The sequence below is a fragment of the Eurypyga helias genome, unplaced genomic scaffold (genome assembly GCF_000690775.1).
Source record: "Eurypyga helias isolate BGI_N326 unplaced genomic scaffold, ASM69077v1 scaffold6266, whole genome shotgun sequence".
NCBI classification, from domain to species: domain Eukaryota; kingdom Metazoa; phylum Chordata; class Aves; order Eurypygiformes; family Eurypygidae; genus Eurypyga; species Eurypyga helias.
The window spans coordinates 10,487-29,199 of NW_010258441.1; the positions used below are offsets into that span (position 1 = coordinate 10,487).

The 18,713-nt window shown below is 37.2% G+C and overlaps 1 protein-coding gene across 1 annotated transcript in view; it reads left to right on the plus strand.

The window, feature by feature from the left end:
• Nucleotides 1-18,713, plus strand: part of ZCCHC11 (zinc finger, CCHC domain containing 11) — a 40,164-nt gene that overhangs the window by 2,537 nt on the left and 18,914 nt on the right. The window contains exons 2-14 of the mRNA XM_010154323.1: nt 1-25; nt 3,372-3,488; nt 5,586-5,763; nt 8,993-9,081; nt 9,566-9,617; nt 10,409-10,478; nt 11,453-11,579; nt 12,437-12,556; nt 12,923-13,144; nt 13,291-13,465; nt 15,450-16,192; nt 16,725-16,875; nt 17,455-17,541. The exon at nt 1-25 is cut by the window's left edge and continues 157 nt beyond it. Of these exons, the coding sequence (XP_010152625.1) occupies nt 1-25; nt 3,372-3,488; nt 5,586-5,763; nt 8,993-9,081; nt 9,566-9,617; nt 10,409-10,478; nt 11,453-11,579; nt 12,437-12,556; nt 12,923-13,144; nt 13,291-13,465; nt 15,450-16,192; nt 16,725-16,875; nt 17,455-17,541 (2,156 nt within the window). The remainder of the gene's footprint in view (nt 26-3,371; nt 3,489-5,585; nt 5,764-8,992; nt 9,082-9,565; nt 9,618-10,408; nt 10,479-11,452; nt 11,580-12,436; nt 12,557-12,922; nt 13,145-13,290; nt 13,466-15,449; nt 16,193-16,724; nt 16,876-17,454; nt 17,542-18,713) is intronic.

Below are 18,713 nucleotides of genomic sequence, written 5' to 3' on the forward strand. Positions count from 1 at the left end.
AGATTATATTTCCCGACTTGAAAAAGTAGGTTGAGTTATTTATCAGATAAAAAAGAAAATGGGTGTCTTCTTTCATTAGCATCACCATATTTCTGGTTGGGTGGTATTGCTACGAGAGTCTGTTGCCTCTGTTTCTTTCTCCTTTATAATGAATCACTTCAGTGATCTAAGATACTATCCCTAGTAGTTGACTAGTCATGCATCAGGGCAGATAATATGGGTTGGAAACCTGGTGTTCCTTTTGTGGCACATGTAGCCTTTGTAGAATGGTATTTTTGTATTCTGCAGACCTAAAGGTTTACAGTTCCATTAATTACCTAAGATTTTCTAGAAAGTCTGGTTACCTGGAGACTCGGAATCCAGGATCGAAAGGAACCTTGTGCTATCTTCAGTAGATTATCCTTCCACCAGTCCGAGTCACCTACAGTGAAGTTGACTTTAAAAATGGTCATCTAAACAGTTCTTAATATTATCTTCACTCAGACAAATTTTGAAGTCAGTGTGGGCAACCCAGTTGTTTTTCTTCATGTCTAATCTAAGTGTCTCTTGCAGCATTTTTAAGCCCTCATATGTTTTCCTAGGAAAATAAACATAAGTTTATTACTTTTTTCAGCAACTTCCTACACGTTTGAAGATCATTACCATTCCTGCAGTCTTACGTGCTTTACACTCACCTTTGTACTTCCGTCTTAGGAATTTTTTAGTTACTGGTACATTCTTGTTGCTTTTCTGTAGTCATCCACCATGTAACTGGTAGCCCTGATTGGACATGTTCAGCTGAGGTCTCAGGTATAAAGAGGAGAGATAACTTCATCTGTCTGAAATACACCATTTATGTTTCGAATCTCTGCTTTTTTAGCAGCAGTAGGATGTTGGCTGGTAGCTTGACCAGCAATGATCCTTTTCTTAGGAAATGCCCAATCGGGTGTTCCCAGCTTTGTATTGTTTGCCGTTCATAATATCTAAGGAGGAATGATACATATTGCTTTGGTATTATTTATTTGCAGCTTATTTATTCCATTTCTATCCTTTGTTGTGATCACTGAGTTTTTGTCATCTTAGGTTTTCTGTAACCTTTCCCAACTTTTGCATTTGTAGTCAACGCACCTTCTACTGTGTTTCCAAAGTCTTCCATAAAAATATGAATGTTTTTGATCCCAGAAGGACCCTTGTTGAAAAACACTTGGCACATGCTGTTAGACTGGTGGTGAACCAGCCTAAGTATGTGTGCTCTGAGGACACTTTTCTGAGCAGTTTTGCTCCTACCTTACTGTTCTTTATTTAGATAGTATTTATGGTCTCCTTTTGAGACTGATACTATGACAAGTGACAAAAACCTTCAATTCAAATCCAAGATACAACATCTGCTGCTGCTTTTTCAAGCCCTGAGATTTTATCTTAAAAAAACCAACCCTAAAATTGGTTTAGTGCAGTTTGTTTATAGCAGATCAGTTTGTCACCTATGACCTGTTCTATTTTTTTCTTATTTACTTATTAATAACTTATTACAGTGTTTTTCTGGATGCTAATTCTGACTGGTCTTTCATTCTTTGGCTCATCCTCTTTAACCTTTTGAAGATAGTCTTAAGTTTCTCTTTCTTAGTGATCTGGAACCTTCCCATTCTCCATGAGTTCTTTAAAATACAACTGGCTCTGAGATGGATTAGCTTCTTGAATATCCAAGCACGAATTTCATCAGGCTTGGCTTGTTTGGATGCTTCTTACTCAAGTAGTAGTCTGTAGGGTATTTTTGTCTCACTATTTTGAGTTCTTGTCCCTTTCATTGGTGTTAAGCATAACTAGGTGATAAAAAAAGGCTGCACAATAAAGGCAAAATAAAAGGTGATTCAACTTTTCTGGAAACATCTGTTTACTTAATAATGCAGATCAGTATTGTAATGAAAAACCTAATTAAAAAAATACAATTATTGTGGTAGTCATTCAGATTTAGAAGAGTAGTAAAATATTTTTGGTTTACTTCAGTCATCATAATTTAAAATTGTTATTTACTTTGCAGTTGAAGGGTATCAGACCTTATTTTCCCCCTCCTTGAAGTGAAAGAACAAACTTAGTAAGTGGAAAAACTTGCCCAAATTTAGCAGTGGTTTAGGTTTCCATATAGTAAGTCAAGTGTAACTGATCTGTAGTCCATCTTAGTGTCTTAAAATGGTGTTCTCTGTTCATTCATTGTTATGTCACTGTTTAAACATCTGGTGTTTTCAGTATGCTTTTCAGTTTTAGTAAATATAGGTGTATTAGAATTAGGATGAAAATGTTAAGTAGGGTTTTTTTCTCTCCCACTTATAACTGCTAGCAGTTATTGGAAAAATGCTAACAAGTGTGGAGGAAAATGAAGGCTTTTTGTTGGGCCCCTTTTGTCTTTGCAGTGAGCATATCAAAACGTTTGCAGTCTCTGTAGCTGTGTTTTATTAGAACAAGAAAATAAACTGCAGGATGAGACAGATCAAAGTGGAGTATTTGCAAATAGCCCCTCATCTTTGCAGACGTGGTCCTTTCTGCCTTTTAGTCTAGTAGTTCTTGGTGGTTTCTTGGTTGAATAAACCACACAGTATCCTCTCTTGGACTCTAGGTAACGGTGACTTCCCCCCCACTCCCCCATCATCTCCCATGTCTTGCTGCTTCTTGCAGACTCCCAGAGGTCTCCCAGCTCTCCATTTGTGTACTACATCTCTCCCAGCCTGTCTATACAAAAAGCTGCTTGTTCTGCATGTTTCTGTGATTCTGAGCATCCCAAATTATTCATCAAAATGAAATAATCTTACCCCTTGTCAGAGAATCCCACCTTATCCAGAGTATAGTCATTAGTAAGTCAGAAACAGGCTCTCTTCCTCCTTGCTGGCCAGCCGCACCCTTTTTAACAGAACAAAAGATGTGGTACTTGCACAGTACGCTGTGAATATGCTAGCCAAACAACAACACCATCTGTCATAACACGTATAGTAGATAATATGATGAATACTTCCTATTTTCTCATCAGGGAAAGGAGGATAGATGCTGAGATTTACTAAATCCATAGTTATTAAAAGCTTGAGCTGAGGAAGGAATGGCTTACCGTCCTTTAGGTCAGCCTTAAGAGGCATAAACTCTTTAGTCTGAATCTTGCCTGACTACAGTTTACTGAGAGGTGTGATATTCAAGTCATCTCACTTCCTTTCCTCTCTTTCCCCCTTGTCATATGGGTAAAAATCCATTTCCACTGTGGTTTTTGAAGACTGCTTAACGTTTGCAAAGCACCTTGACATTACAAGTGTTACATAATTGTGAAATACAATCTATTACTCAAAGACTTGAATTTTTCAGACACTATTGGCAGAAATACTTTCTTTTAATCTATGGCCCTTTTTCCTCAGCGCTCCCCAGAATACACCAACTGTCAGTATCTATGCAAGCTCTGCTTAGTTCACATTGAAAATATCCAGGGAGCTCACAAGCATATTAAAGAAAAACGTCATAAGAAAAATATAATGGTAAGTTAACAAATAAAATTTTGACTGCCTTTTTTTTTTTTTTTAGAATTTTTTTATTTTGTGGTGTTTTGTTCGGTCATCTTCATTTAAGTGAAAGTTTGTGTTCTGAGCAGAGATCTACATATTTTTGTTGCTCGTTTTCTATTGGAGAGGAAGGGCTTGATGATCTCTCCAGGCAGAGAGGAAGGAACATTTGTGGTCACTGCTTCTAAATTAGTGTCGCTGAGTAGTAGGCAGTTCATCATACTTCTCAGAACAGAAGGTAACTTAGGTGAGAAACATATTTGGTTTTTCTGTTTCTTCCAAAACTAGTATTGTTGGTAGCAGGACGCCAAGGACTGGAAATGGGTTGGGGATGTTGATTTTTTTTCCTGTTTTTTTCTCTTTCATCTGAAGTGTGAGATTTTTATCTACATCCTTTCTGTGATGGGTAAGTGGAGGGGATAGTGTGTCTAGACTTAAAAAAAAGAGGTAAAGTAGGGAGGGATTCAGTTCCAGAGTCACTCATCATCTCCCTGGGTTTATGTATGTCTTTAATATGAAAAAGAGTTCTAACATTTTCAAAGAGAAAAAGTTTCCTTACCAGATACCGTGGTGTTACTGTTTGCTTTAAAGAACTGTTACATGCATGAAATCCAGTAAATGGCACGCAGATGTTCCTGACAACCCATTTTTGTAAATGCTGCTGAAGAGCTACAAATTCCCATGTATGTAAGGTTTTGTGATTGATGGTTAAAATTACTCTTCAAACATTCCCCAGAATTCAATTATTCCTGCTTCCATGTATTTCTTACCATACTTCTGTTTGTAATGAATGTTTGAATTCGATCATCTATGCAAGCCATCACTCTGAATGCCATAAATCTGTTACAACTGAGAAAGTAACATTTCAGCAGTATGTTCAGTTATTATTTGTAAAGGATTCTGGTTTTCTTTCGGTCTGCTAAATTGCATCATGCAAAAAAAAACCCAGAAACCCCCAAACAGCAACAAACCAGCCCCGTGTTTGATATGGGAACACTTTTCACCATGCTTTTCATCTGGGCATGGAGATACGAACAGAGGAATGAGGTTCCTTTATCACTGAATGGAAATGCTGTAGGACAGGGAGAGGTTTCAGTTTTAACACTTGTCTTCAAACAGCTTTATGTTGTGTGCCACAATCCAGTGATGAGAGAGGTATGTAACTTCATAAAGTACACCTATTTCCAGCTCTAACTATGAGATACGTGACTGTCAAATAAGCTTAGCAGCAGCTGTGGCTTCCCCACTGAAGAAACCCTGCAGCAGTGGCATTAAAGAAACAGCCCATTAAAAATACACATATTCTTTCTTAGGCTAAATTTGTTCAAATAAGAACAGAAGAATTGAGAGATGCTGCCTAGAACTATCCCAGCGTTTTCATACTGGACTGTGTTTTCTTAGTGCATAATTATTTTCTGGTTAGTATTTATTTCTCTTGTCAGTCACAGTTTTAACTTAGTTGATGAATTTGTGAAACAACTAGTTGTTGTACTTACTCCCAAATGACTTGATCCATCTGACATACTTCTTGCTGTTGGATTAAATTGATTATAATTTGGTGCACTAAAAATAGCACTTTCTGGTACCAGCTGTTCAGGCAGCAATGATACCCAATTTATCAAAATTTCTTGGAGCTAGGAACACTTTTTCTGTCTCTGATACCTTTACTTTAAGTACAGTCCACTGAAAGAAATCTGCGTGACCCTAGAAAAACTTTCTCAGCTCAGTTGCTTTTATTATATAGGAACAATTACAGCTTTTCATCTTCTTGGATGAATTCTGTTTCAGAACTGTCATAAAATGTGTCTCGGGAATGTAACACTGCAGATTTCCTCCCCAGCTGCCAGCTGTGAAACAACGTGTTCTCTTTTAAACACTGAGCATCTACCCTTGTTTCTGTGAGCCACACGAGTACATTTGCCAGTTAGCCCCAGAGTTCCTGCCTTTGAAGGTGTTTGGTCAGGACTTTAGAGAAGAACACAAACAGCACATTCTAATATCATGCAATAGTATGAGAAAACCTTTTTCTCTTATAATGCCAGTTTTTACCTTTGTCATCCAACAATTATTCAGGAAAAACAAGAAGAAAATGAGCTGCGTGCCCTCCCACCACCCTCTTCTGCACAGTTGGCTGCTCTGAGTTTTACACTCCTTGAGGCAGCAAACGAACAAGGCATATCAGATGACGACTTCAGAATTCGTCAAGAAATTGTAAATGAGATGGAGAAAATTATTCAACAGCCCTTACCAGGTATTCGCAATAGTCTCCATTTTCTTTAGGTGAAAATTGTTAGTTTTGCATGGATTTTGGTACCTTCATTTATGGTGAATTAATGCATTTGGGGTTAAATTGTCTTTATATTATACAATAATACTATGCATAAGCATTTTAACACAGACTGGCAGTTGATTTAGAAGGAGCTAACACACCTACAAAAAGAGGAATATATGACTGTGCTTATTTTTGCTGCTTTCTGCTTTGTGTTTATTGAAGTTATTCATCCTCTTCAAAGTGATGATTTCTGATGAAGCTTGGAAATTTCCAGGGCACGAAATATTTCCTTCCTGGTCGTGTTTAAAGCATCAGCCACTGAGGATCTCCCTCAGGCTCTAGTCCTACAAACCTTTCCACCTGTACCTTCCCTCGTGATACTGAATATCTCTGGCTGTTACAGTGGAGATTTTTCTTTTCCAAGTGCATTTAATTAAACTAATTTAAGTATAGCAAGAGGGGAGAATGAGGAGGAGTTTGAAATGTATTTTTTTCCTACCAGTCCTTCAGTTGTTTATAACATCTTTCAGGGTTGATAAAAGGTGCATGAGGCACTTTTTCTAAAAAGCATGGTTTTAGGAAAAAAACGCAGACCTCAGCTATGAGTGATTTTGGTAAGTATATGAGACATTTTCAGTACTTAACTGTGGTCTCAAACAATCTGCAAGTACTAATCAGTAACTGTTCGTTATAAGAAGTCATTAAAATCAACATGGGTTATCGTTTAACAGTTATTTCTTCTCATATGTATTTATGGTTAATGGGCCCTAAAATGAGGAGAAGTACTTTGAGATCAGCTATAGCTTCCCAAAGTCTCTTCCCAAAATACTACATTTACGTGACCACATACAAATTTCATACCTCATCTGCCTTTTTCTTGACGGAGTGCTTTATGTGATTAAAAATAAGAATAATTTTTTTTAAAGTCTGAATAGGTTAAATGCCTCATCCCATTTTTTTGCTTCAGTGGGTCAGTGAAGTTCAGTGCATTAATAAAGTTCGTAAAATTTGTCTGGGTAAGTTGAAGGGTAATCCTACTTCTCCTCCCCCTTCACAAGCACAGTATGTTACTTCAAGAGGACATGTTAAACATTCAGATCTAATTTATACAACTCCCAGAAAATAAAATGAGTAATATAACAATGAATTTTCTTTGACATTTGATTCTTTGTATTGATTTCCCATCATCTCCTGTAGTTAATACACTGGGAGTTTGACAGCTGAGTTTTGGAGCTACAGTAGTGTTGGCATTATGGTTTGTTTTTCAGTGAATCTGAACAAAAGAAGGTATTAATGTCATTGACAAAAAATAAGTTTTCAAACTTTTTATTTCATCTATATTGAAATTGGATTGATATTCTGTACTGACATTCTATTTAAGAAATACCTTCCCTTTGCTCTATAAAAATACAGTAGTAAGAAAGATTTTGTTTGTTTGCTGCAGGATGATCAGTTTTAGTTTTAGGAGCTGTATTAAATACATGCTTAAACATAAGGTGTTGAATAGAACAGGGACTTGTAGGGTGGAGGTTTGCTGGTCTGTTTGCTCTGTAATACTGCCATATGTGGCTCCTAGGGCAAACTTCTGTTCTGACACGCTGTTGAGTTTTCTGCTGATAGTATATTAGCATAAGACTAAGCAAAGGAAATGACTACTTCTACATAAATAATCATGGAAATTGCTGTGTTGGTGTTACTCACTGGCTGACTTGTTTGGTCTGATGAGCTGATACGAGGTATAGTAGTGGAAGGGGGAGTCTGTAGTAAATTACAATTCGTTATTCTCCTTTTCAAAGCCTGCTGTGTTTTAGTGAATGTGTTCTCCTAAATTGTAAATTAGGGAAAAAAATAATTCATGCACAGCGTAGAAAGCATGGGATGTTCTGGCATGATTTTTCTCTTGAGCTTATGTTAGAACTATGAAAAATTCTTACTACTGTGAAAAGCCATTGGAAGTAATTATAATGTTGTAGTAGTAATAATAATAGTAATTATTTACCATACAGAAAGTCCTTTTGAGAGTGCTAGTTTCTAAGTAGTGAAAAATAAAGGTTTGTTTGAAGATGTGTATGTATAAGATTCAATTTTTTTTTTTTTAAGAATTATTTTGTTGTGGTTATGTTTGTGAGAGTTTGATCAGAACACAAATAAAGGCACTCAGAAAAAATACAAGAAAACCCCTCTTCACTGTGAGGCTGGTTGAACACTGGCACAGGCTGCCTGGAGTGGTTGTGGACTCTCCATTCTTGGAGATTTTCAAAACACAACTGGAAGCAGTTCAGGGCAACTGGCTGTAGGTGACCCTGCTTCAGCAGTGTGTTGGATTTGGGAGGGACTGAGAACAGTCTCAATTTTCAGCTGACATAAATATGTCAAAACAGCAGTTCAGGGCAACTGGCTGTAGGTGACCCTGCTTCAGCAGTGTGTTGGATTTGGGAGGGACTGAGAACAGTCTCAATTTTCAGCTGACATAAATATGTCAAATACATAACTCTCCTAATACATATTGCAGGAGAGTTTTCATCTGTAAAAATTATACCAAGAATTGGAATAAATTATTGTTTATGGGGTGGAATGACATTTCTCATGATATTATTACTGAATATTTACTTTCTAATTAGCTTAGATCTGTTGTACGCCTTTGCAGATAGGGAACTCTTATCTATAAAAACACTAAATGGATACTCTTTGTCTCTTGAATTTACATTTTATATGCATATTTCCTAATGAATTGTGCATAGGAACTTGCTAACACAATTAATGGATTGTAGCACATACACAATTTTTTTTGTCAAAAGTGTATGAGGCAACAAAGAATTTTGTAATTGGCTAACTGCTGCAGTGAAGTCAAGCTGTAGTTAACAACAGCTGTTAAATAAAATCCTGCATTGAGATGGGGACAGTTACTAATATTTTATATTTAATTTTAAATTAAGAACAAACAGAACTAAAGCTGCATTGCAAAAATACTTTAAAACAGCTTGAAAGTTTCTGGACATTTGGTAATTACACTGTTTGAATTATCCATTTTCCTGTGATGTTATGTTATGGAAATGACTAGCCTTCACAGGAGTGAGAAGGTGGTTCAATATTCATTAATCTTAGGGAGTACCAATGGAGGTGCAGTATCGAAAGCAAGGTGTGCATTATCCATTGAGGAATACCTTATTTACTGGCTGTTAAATAATGGTGTTTCTCTCTCTTCCAGACTGTTCACTGAGGATGTATGGCTCCTGTTTAACTAGATTCGCTTTTAAGACCAGCGATGTTAACATTGATATCAAATTCCCCCCTAAGGTGTGTGGATATTATCTTGTATTAACTAACACTCTGTTATAAATCAACGCCATCAACATTTATTTCTACTCCATTGCCTTCATCTTCTACTGGAGCACATGGTATTAGAGTAGCATGAAGCGTATCGTCTCTGATTTGGTGTCAGATGTTCTCTGAATCCAGTGGGTAATGTTTTCATTGCCTATTAGATAACTTCTGGCCTTTTCCAAAAAAACAAAACCACTTATGCTAGTTAATATGGATCAAGAACAGAAGTATTAGCTAAAAAAGCTGTACGCTAAAAGAATGCTGGCTAACATGTTCGTTAGTACATGTTTTCATGGTGCAGACAGATACAGTTAACTCTCGTTAATGCTGACACAGGATTTCTCAGTTGTGAAAGAGCACAGTGTTACTAGGTGTGCAACCTAAGTAGTTTTAAATAAAGTTTAAGATAAGTAGGCTAGTCTGAGTAATGTAACCTGCTCTACTTTTGCCATTTTAGATGAGTCAACCAGATGTTCTGATACAGGTGCTTGAAATCTTGAAGAATAGTGGTGAGTTCTAGTTGCATCTGGTTTCTCTTTAATTTTCCAACTGCTGCTCAGTTGGTTTTGTGCTTAATTTTTCTGTAAACTTACTTTGGTTGAAAACTAATCTATTTTGTGCCTGAGCTGGTTTTTTGAGTGTGATTTTTATGAATACCAGTGTTAGTATGAGAGGTGAGAATGTGCAGCAGGAGAATGGCAGCTCAAGTATTGCAGTTCGGATTGCCAGAATTCATGGTAATAGTGTTAGATGCCAAATCAAAATGTATTTAACTTTGTAAGAGAAATTCTAAGCGATAAGCACAATGACCACTTTCCACGGGCATGTGAACATCAGTGAGAACTACTACAAGAGTTCTGAAACTTGTAGCCTCCTTGTTCCATCAGGGAGTCATCTAACCCTGTAATCCACATGTCCTGAACCAAGTGACACAAGTAGTGTTGCAGTTTTGATCCTTCAGGAAATGGTAGGTCAGCTCCATAAGTGGTTCTCAAACTATCCTGATGGTTTGTCAGGGATTCAACCTTGTGTCTTTCAAATGTAGTAAAGACAAAGCAGTTCTAGAAGGGATACCAGCCCGTTTCCTGACAGGGGTTTTTCTTCTGTTTTGTTTTTTTTCCTGCTGGCTGCGTGATACTGGTGGTGAGCATCAATAGTAACCAGAAACTATTGCTTACTGGTTCACTGCGCAGAACTTGTTCTGTAAAAGCATGGTATAAATGTAATAGTGTTAAAGACACAACTGGGAAAACTGTAAGACTTTCACACATAATGTTTTTTTTTTTTTCTCCTTGCTCAGCTGTCTACTCAGATGTGGAGTCAGATTTCCATGCCAAAGTTCCTGTTGTCTTTTGCAAAGATGTTAAAAGGTACGTGTCATTGAAAAGGATTTTTAATGAGATACCTGTTTCTGCTATGCTTGTTCATAGCAGCCGCTTGCCTGCACTCCTGACACAAAGTATTACTGTAAGATTTGCTAACATTCACGTTAAAGGGGAGTTGCTCATACACAAAAATACAATCTAGAAAGTAAGCTTAGCTTCGTTTATCTGCCTCACAGAGCTCATTAGTTGTAGGAGTCTGAAAATACAAGTTCTGCTTTTAATTAAATAAGGAAAGAATGGAATGGTTTTCAGTTGGTATTTAAAATCTCTGTTAGCAGTTTAATTCAAGGTTTTAAAAACGTTATAAGATAAACGTTATCAGTACAGACACCTCATCTGACAGTTCTAGTAAATTCTGAAGTAGCAACCTTCAAATGAAACATGGTTGCTGTATGATGTCCACATTGCTTGGACTGGCTAGAGGTATGTGATTGAAACTCTGGGGAGGTAAATGCAACAAGGGTGGGCATATCTCTTCCTGTGTTTCTAGATTATGCAGATGTCTTGTAAGTGCTAAGAGAATAGAAATAATCATTCTGAGAAGCAAACTGCAAGTTTTTAGAGCAGCTGTTTTGTGGACTTACCAACTCTTAATATGCAGCAGGCCTGGGGAATTTATTTACTTACTTACTTGGTATGTGGAAGATAAACATGGAGTTTGAGTTAAGATTTCACAATTAAGTAATGGCAGAACTTAGAGCAAATTCTTAATGCTTTTTTTATACTTTTAGCTGCAATGAACTTCTGTTAAGTTCTAGATCCGACTGATGGGTTAATAGTAAAGAAAATGTGATTATGTTCTGTAGCTCTGTTTAAAAAGTTCAGTTTCTTGGATCAGGAGACACTGATACATGTTTTTATTATGGTGGATGTGATGCCCCACCTCCCCCCTGCACCAAGCATCATTTGTATACCCAAGGTGATAACTCTTTTTATCTGTTTTGCATTTGTCATTACAGTGGTTTGACATGTAAAGTAAGTGCTAGAAACGATGTGGCTTGCCTTACAACTGACCTGCTGGCTGCGCTTGGTAAACTGGAGCCTGTCCTTATTCCCTTGGTTTTGGCTTTTCGCTACTGGGCTAGAGTAAGTTTATAAATATTGAGGATAATTGATTATGTTTATTTCCTCTTTTTTAAGTACTGCATACAGTGTAATGTATAACATATCATGAATATGTTTGTAGGAAAGAACTTTACGCCACTAGTTCACCTCTTACCTGACAGGCCAGAATGAGGCTGAAGATTTTGGTGTGAAACTGTGAATATATATGGAGCTTCCACTATTCAGTTAGCAGGCTGTTATGCTCATTCCTTAAAACTAGTTAATTGATCCTTGAAAACCAGCTCACCAGAGCAGTCAGATCTTGCAAACTTTCTGCTGTTGGGGTCACATTGAAAGAAGTTAATTTGCTCAAAAAAGGGTCTGTCATCATACCCTGGTGCTTGATTTAGCAAGGTGTTTTTTCAAAATTTCCATTTTCACAGCATACAGGTAGCAGCAGTAGAGACTACGAAGAACTGTTCAAAGTCTAACAGGTTTATAACATCTTTTGAGTTTCTGTAGAAGGGATCAGTGTCAGATTGCAGCCAGGTGCATAGAATTCCCATCTCTGTACATGAGAGATCGCACAATAAAAAAACCTGATAGTTGACTGCAATTCCAGTTGGGAACGTAAATGTGTCACACAGTCACAAAATGTGATGAAACTGATGAGCCTAACATATAATAAAATAGTAAGACACTGTACCAGTTACTCTAATTTGCATTTTGTCTGTATGTGGCATGGCATAGCCCATGACAACTGCAGTTTCTGAGATAAAGGATTTTCCATTTTACTCTTAATATGTTTCTCACATTTCTTTAACATTTGTCATTTTAAATAGATTTTAAATTAAGATGCTAATGTTTCATCATAAAAGTAATGTTTTATACTCTTGCAGCTCTGTCACATTGACTGTCAGGCTGAAGGTGGGATTCCTTCATATTCCTTTGCCTTAATGGTGATATTTTTTCTTCAACAAAGAAAACCACGTATTTTACCCTCCTATTTGGGCAATTGGGTGAGTGCTCTGGTAATATAGTAATCTTATTGTTGTTGGAGTTATTTCTGTGTTCTGCAAGGTCATAAAATGCACAGAATTTGATTTTAACAAATTTGTAAATAAAAGGCACTGGTACTTAATCCTCACATGGTTGATGTCTGATGACTAAAAAAAAAAGGCAGTAGCTACAGCCTGTGCAGTTGTGTCAAGCTTTATTTTGGAGAAAAGACAAATGTTTTCTTTAATTCTCTGAATTTATTTCTCTGACATCAGTTGTTCTTGAGGGGGATAAATACCGCAGTTGTCAGAGTTTCCTTTGGTGAAAACTTTTGGTTGTATGTATTGTATACAGTCTTGTTCCAGAGCTGCTTTAATTGTTGTTAGATTGAAGGCTTTGATTCAAAGAGGCCAGATGACCACCAGCTGAAAGGTATAGAAGAGGAGGAGTTTGTACGATGGGAGTACAAACCACCAACAAATGGTGCAGGAAAAAACGCCGTTGGAGCGGAAAGTAAAACTAAAGTTGAACAACAAAAGGGTGGTGGTAAAAAGGTAACAAGCTTGGAAGTGGACAACCAAAGTAATGCGAAGGAGAAACATGGCAATGTAAGTCACGGCTTTGTGGTTGAAAACCATATTCTCTCTCTTATCCCTGTTTTTTATCTTTAAATATTAATATTGGATGGAACCAGGAAAAAGATGGGAATTTTCATTTCTTACTGCACTTGAGTATTCTTGTCCATATGTTTCAGTCTCTCTTAGCATTCAAAACCCCTCACCAAGTTTCACTGGGGCAACTGTGGTTAGAACTGTTGAAGTTTTACACACTGGAATTTGCTTTGGAGGAATACGTCATCAGCATACGGGTACAAGAACTCTTAACCAGAGAGAATAAAAACTGGCCTAAAAGGCGAATAGCCATTGAAGGTAGGGTAATACCCTCTTCTCGTCCTGTAGTCATCCTGCGTTATTGTCTTTATTGACCTAATACAAGTCTGTCACAAGAAGTCTGAACAGTAAACTAGATCAATAATTGGAGGGGAGAGTGAATTGTTTTTTCCGTATTCTGTTAGCTATATAGCCTGTTGGAAGACAAATTTTCATTTAGTACTACTTTTTGCAACTCTGGTCCTTGAAGTACAAGATCTAAGTTTGTCTCATCGTTTCTTACCATTCTGTTCTTATCTCTGTTCCATTTTTTCTGTAAGCTGCTGTTTATTCCTTTTTTAATAATTGTGATATTATGAGTTTTCAACACCTCTAGCTGCATTTCCAAACCTTGCAATGTATGTTGAGTGTTACCAGCTCTCAGTTTGTTTCCTCTGACTGTAATGCAGACTGAGCAGAGAGGTTAGCTCTGATCCAAGTGAGCTGGAGCAAACTCATGGAAGTAACACATGCACAGAGAGCAGCTCTGTTGTCCCTTTCCATGTTGGTAGTATTTCCATACTGTGAGACTGAATGGCACGTCATAGGCTATGCTTCAGGGCCTGAATATCCTTCTAAGTGCTTTTTCCAGGGAATGAGGCGATATGAACTTGCTGATAATGCATACCCTGAGTTTTATATATGTTGGGGAGAGCAAGAAAGAAAATTATTTTGTCTATTACTGCTTTATAACTGGGAGACATCTTTATTCTGTTCCTCAGCTCAGAAAAAGATGTAAACAGTACTTAACAGGGAAAGTCACGGAGCAATGCATGGCATTTGGAATTGGCCTTAAGAACAGAGAAATTTGGTATTTAAGGAAGGTGTAGAAACCTTCAAGGTGCTATTTTTGGAAGAGCATGAATAATGAATTCTGGACACTTTCTAGAGTTGTTGATCATAGAATCAATGATGAAAGAGCTTCTCTGTAACACACGTGAGGTGATGGAGGGGACAAGGAGAAATAGGTCAAAGAGAATCATAAAGATAGAGAATGAGTTACTAAAGTTATCTTGGAGGATGAGTCTGTAAGGTGCAAGAAGAGCAAGAAGGAAAAGTAAAAAGGAGAAAACCAAGCAATAAATTGTGGAGGCACATGTAGAGTTGTGGTCTTGAGATACTCCTGTGGCTTTAATTTCCTCTCCCAATTCTTTTCTTCAATCGCTTTTAGCTAGAGAGTTTTCAAATGGGAGTAGTGTATATTCAGCATGTGGGAAACTAAAACCTGTAAGATGAAAGGGCAAATTGTTGAGGAAGAAACAGGAAATAATTTCAAAAAACAGATTGCATTCTGGTTCTGATACCTGCTATTGTTGGTCTCAGTGTTTTGTGTGTGTGTTTGTTCTGTGGGTGGTTTTTTGTTTTAATTTTTACCTTTTTTTTTTTTTAATGTTAAGTTTGTAACTGAAATTATGAAGTAACAGAATCTCAGTTTGATGCTATCTTCCCAGGCAAACTTATAGCAACTACACAAGTGCTCTTTTTACTTGGAAAACATGTTTGATCTAGAAATCGCTAGGAAGGACTAAGAATGAAACCTGGCGAGATTGGTTCATATAATGCTTATAACCTTAACGTTACTCTTAGAAAAATCAATTTCTTAATGGAAAAGCAAATCCTTCTTCAGTGAGGGGAAAAAAGTTCAGGCAGGCCTACAATTTTTTCCTTTGTATGTTTATTTTAATTTCTACTTTAGAAATTGACCATAATATAATGGTACAATATACCTGTGGTTTGCTTGTTAAATAACACTATTTAGAATGGTTTATGGTAGCCAACCATTCATGGCCACACATGTGTTGTGTATGGAAGAAGTCCAAAAAATCTTGTGGGCCCTGTGTTCTCTGAGCATATCCAAATACAATTCTGGATTATATTACAAGAATCTCTTTTTAACTGCTGTATCATAACTTAGGTATTTCAGCTGCTTCAGTGAAATGTAGAAATTATAGTTTGCTAATGAAATTGTTCTTTTTCTTCCTAGATCCTTTTGCACTAAAGAGGAATGTTGCACGAAGTCTAAATAGCCAGATGGTATTTGAGTACATCCTGGAGCGATTTAGGACAGCGTATAAATATTTTGCATGTCCACAAAATAAGGATGGGATTAAATCCAAGCCAGATACCAAGAAAAAAGAAAAAGGGAAAATGAATAATAAGAAATCCACAAGATTTGAAGAGCCTGTAGCCAACTGTTGCCTTCCACAAGGGGAAAAAGCTGTAGATAAGCAAAATATAGGAAGTGGATGTAACGTACCAGAGAATGAACTTGAATGTAATGAAGTGGTAGAAGCTGTAGCCAAAAGATGTACTTCCAAGAACACAGACTCTTTGCTACTTTCAACATTGGACTCTAGTTATGATGAAGACAAAGAAGAAGCTTCATCCCTTATTTCTAACGAATGCTGTGAATTAAAGCAAAAGTCACTTAAAGAGAGGGATGATTTAGAAGTTTCAGTTTGTGTAACAGAAGGTGAGCTAAGCCACCACTGTAACTGCAGTGAACATCAGCCTGATGATCCAAATTCTAGTAATGAATTTTCCAATGCTGAAAGTAGGCAGAGTTTGGCAACAGAGTCTTCTCCGAAGAGCAAGTGCACTGGCACACCAGCTACCTCGCCCAACTGCAAAGCAATGGTGGAAGCTCATGATCTCAAAGATGAAGGCAGACTCTCTACAGAAGAAATGCATTATGTGTTTGATAAGTTTATTTTGACTTCAGGAAAGGTAAGCTGTGTTTTTAAACTGCTGGTCTTGTATCAGTGGGCTGTTACTTTCAAATCACTAAAACTAAGGGTGGATGGATGGTGGAATTCTCCCAGTAATTGTTTCAGTCTGTGTTACGAGTGGTAGCTGTAGCCTTTTATTCAGGACTGGAAAACCTAACTGTTAATCAGGACTGGAAAATGCCAAATGTGTATGCCATTTGGATGAGATGGTCTGTTGGCACTAATTTATGCAAAGCTTCCTCATTTCCACACACATACACAAAAATAATCCTGGGTTTTGGTTGTCTTGTGTTTGGGTTTTTTTTGTTTTGTTTTCTCCCTTTACTCTGCTGCTTTCTTGTAGAATTTACAGGTGCCCTTATGCACTGTGAGAACTAAATGCAGCCTGTTGGGGTGTTCTGCTCTTTGTAGAGACTCTGTTAGTGTTCAGATGTTAAATGTTCTTGGTTGCATGACTTCCATGGAAGTGTTAGGTCTGTTGAACTGCCTTGAAAGTAAAACAGCATTTGTGCATGTTTCCCCCTGCAAAGCCACCAACTATAGTATGCAGCATCTGCAAAAGGGATGGACATTCCAAAAATGACTGCCCAGAGGATTTCAAGAAAATTGACCTAAAACCACTACCACCAATGACGGACAGATTTCGGGAAATACTTGATATAGTGTGTAAAAGATGTTTTGGTAAGTTGGAAAAGTGTTTGTACTCCACTGTAAACAGTGAACTGTCATCTGGAAAAAGTAAGAACTTAAAATTTAAGGTTTTAAAGTCCAGTAAATTCAGTGGGAAGAAGCTCTTCCAGGTACCCTAGGCTACAAATTCATCAATATTTTCATTTTCATCTAATCCTCGGTTGTAGTATCAAATTCTTAGAGGAGGTTTGAGAAACTCTACAGGATTTTTCACTGGGTTTGTAAAGTTACTAGTGTTCCCAGAAATTAGACTCTGGAAAAAACTAGTGTTTGTGTTTGTCAGAGTCTGTGGTTTCTTTAGGAAGAAGCTCCTTTTGGGTGCTGTGGTGGGTTGTGCGCCCCCCAAGCCGCTCTGTGTTTGGATGATGGTAGAAAAAATCAGATATCTGCAATAAAATCCGAACAACTCCAATGACATTATAAAAAAAGAAAAACACATATTCAAGGAAAGTAATGTAGCAACAAAAAAAAAAAGGCGCGGTATGAAATACTTTGAATTAGCTGAAAAAGATTTTTCAGGTAGATTTTTGAATGCCACCTCTGACTGTGTTTTAACTTGTTTTTACTTAGATGAATTATCCCCTCCTTTATCTGAGCAACAAAACAGAGAACAAATTCTGGCAAGTTTGGAAAGATTTATTCGAAAAGAGTATAATGGTATGTAACAGTAGGTAGTGATTCTGGATAATACTTTCTTCATTCATGTTGTCCAGAGTATGAAGATGTAATTTGTCTTACTATTGCTCATTTTCCTTGCTTAAAACAGTGGAATCTCTTTTCCCTCTGTATGTAAAGCTGTCTTGCCGATTTCTAAACCTTACATCCCTCAGTGCTCTTCCATGGAAGTGTCCCTAGAGTGGGAGAAGAGCTGGAAGAGTAGTAATGCAGATAGAGAACTGTTGCTATCAGCAGAAAAAAAAGTTTGAATAGGCCCTGGCCAGTTGGGTTTAGTCTTATCTGGGTCATGGGCCAAGTACTTTTGTTGCCTAGTCACCAATGTTTGAGTATCTTGGAAATCTTGATGAGTTTATCTTCATGTCCCTTTCGTAAAATAGGCAAAGTATCTTAGTACAGTGGTGGAAGTCAAGACACAGAGATGCAAAGTGATTTTTTTGTAGGTGTCATAAACCAGTCCTAAAGCCAGGTACCAAACTCGGGTCTCCTGAATTCCAGCCCATTGCTTTACACAGAAGGCCACCCATTCTGCTGGAACTGGCTTGCGATCAGGGAACGCTTACTGGCAGCAGCTGAGGATGGAGACCTGTTACAGAACCTTGGAAGACTTAAGATTTCCAATTCTATTAAAGGTTAGGGAAAAGCTGTGAATAGGTGTTAGAGATTTTCCTAGCATTTTAGTTGAACAGATAAATGCATTCTTTTCAGTTAGAAAGAAATTGCTTCCTCTCAGTTACCTGATTTTGCTTGCCTTTACATGAATGAAAATATGTTATAATATTGTGTTTCAAAATGTAAACAAAAAAATTGGGAAAATAATGTTCCGTCAAGTATATTAATCTTATTGCTTGTATCTTCTTGAACAGTGTGTTATGGTTACAGAAACTTACTGATTGACCGAATTTCGCTAGTCACAGGAAAAATATGCAACGTAGATAAAGTATGAGTGGAACCAGAAGTATTTCTTGGACTACCTTAAGAGTAGCTCAGTCTTATCTGTGGGGTAAAGCTGTATTGGTGACTGGGTTTGCACATTATTTTGATTTATTTAAAGCAGTCGCATACCACAAAACATTGCACCACATTTAGAGATGCCATTTAATGGTTACAGTAGCTCCATAACATATTTCACTCATAAAAGTTACATGGGCTTT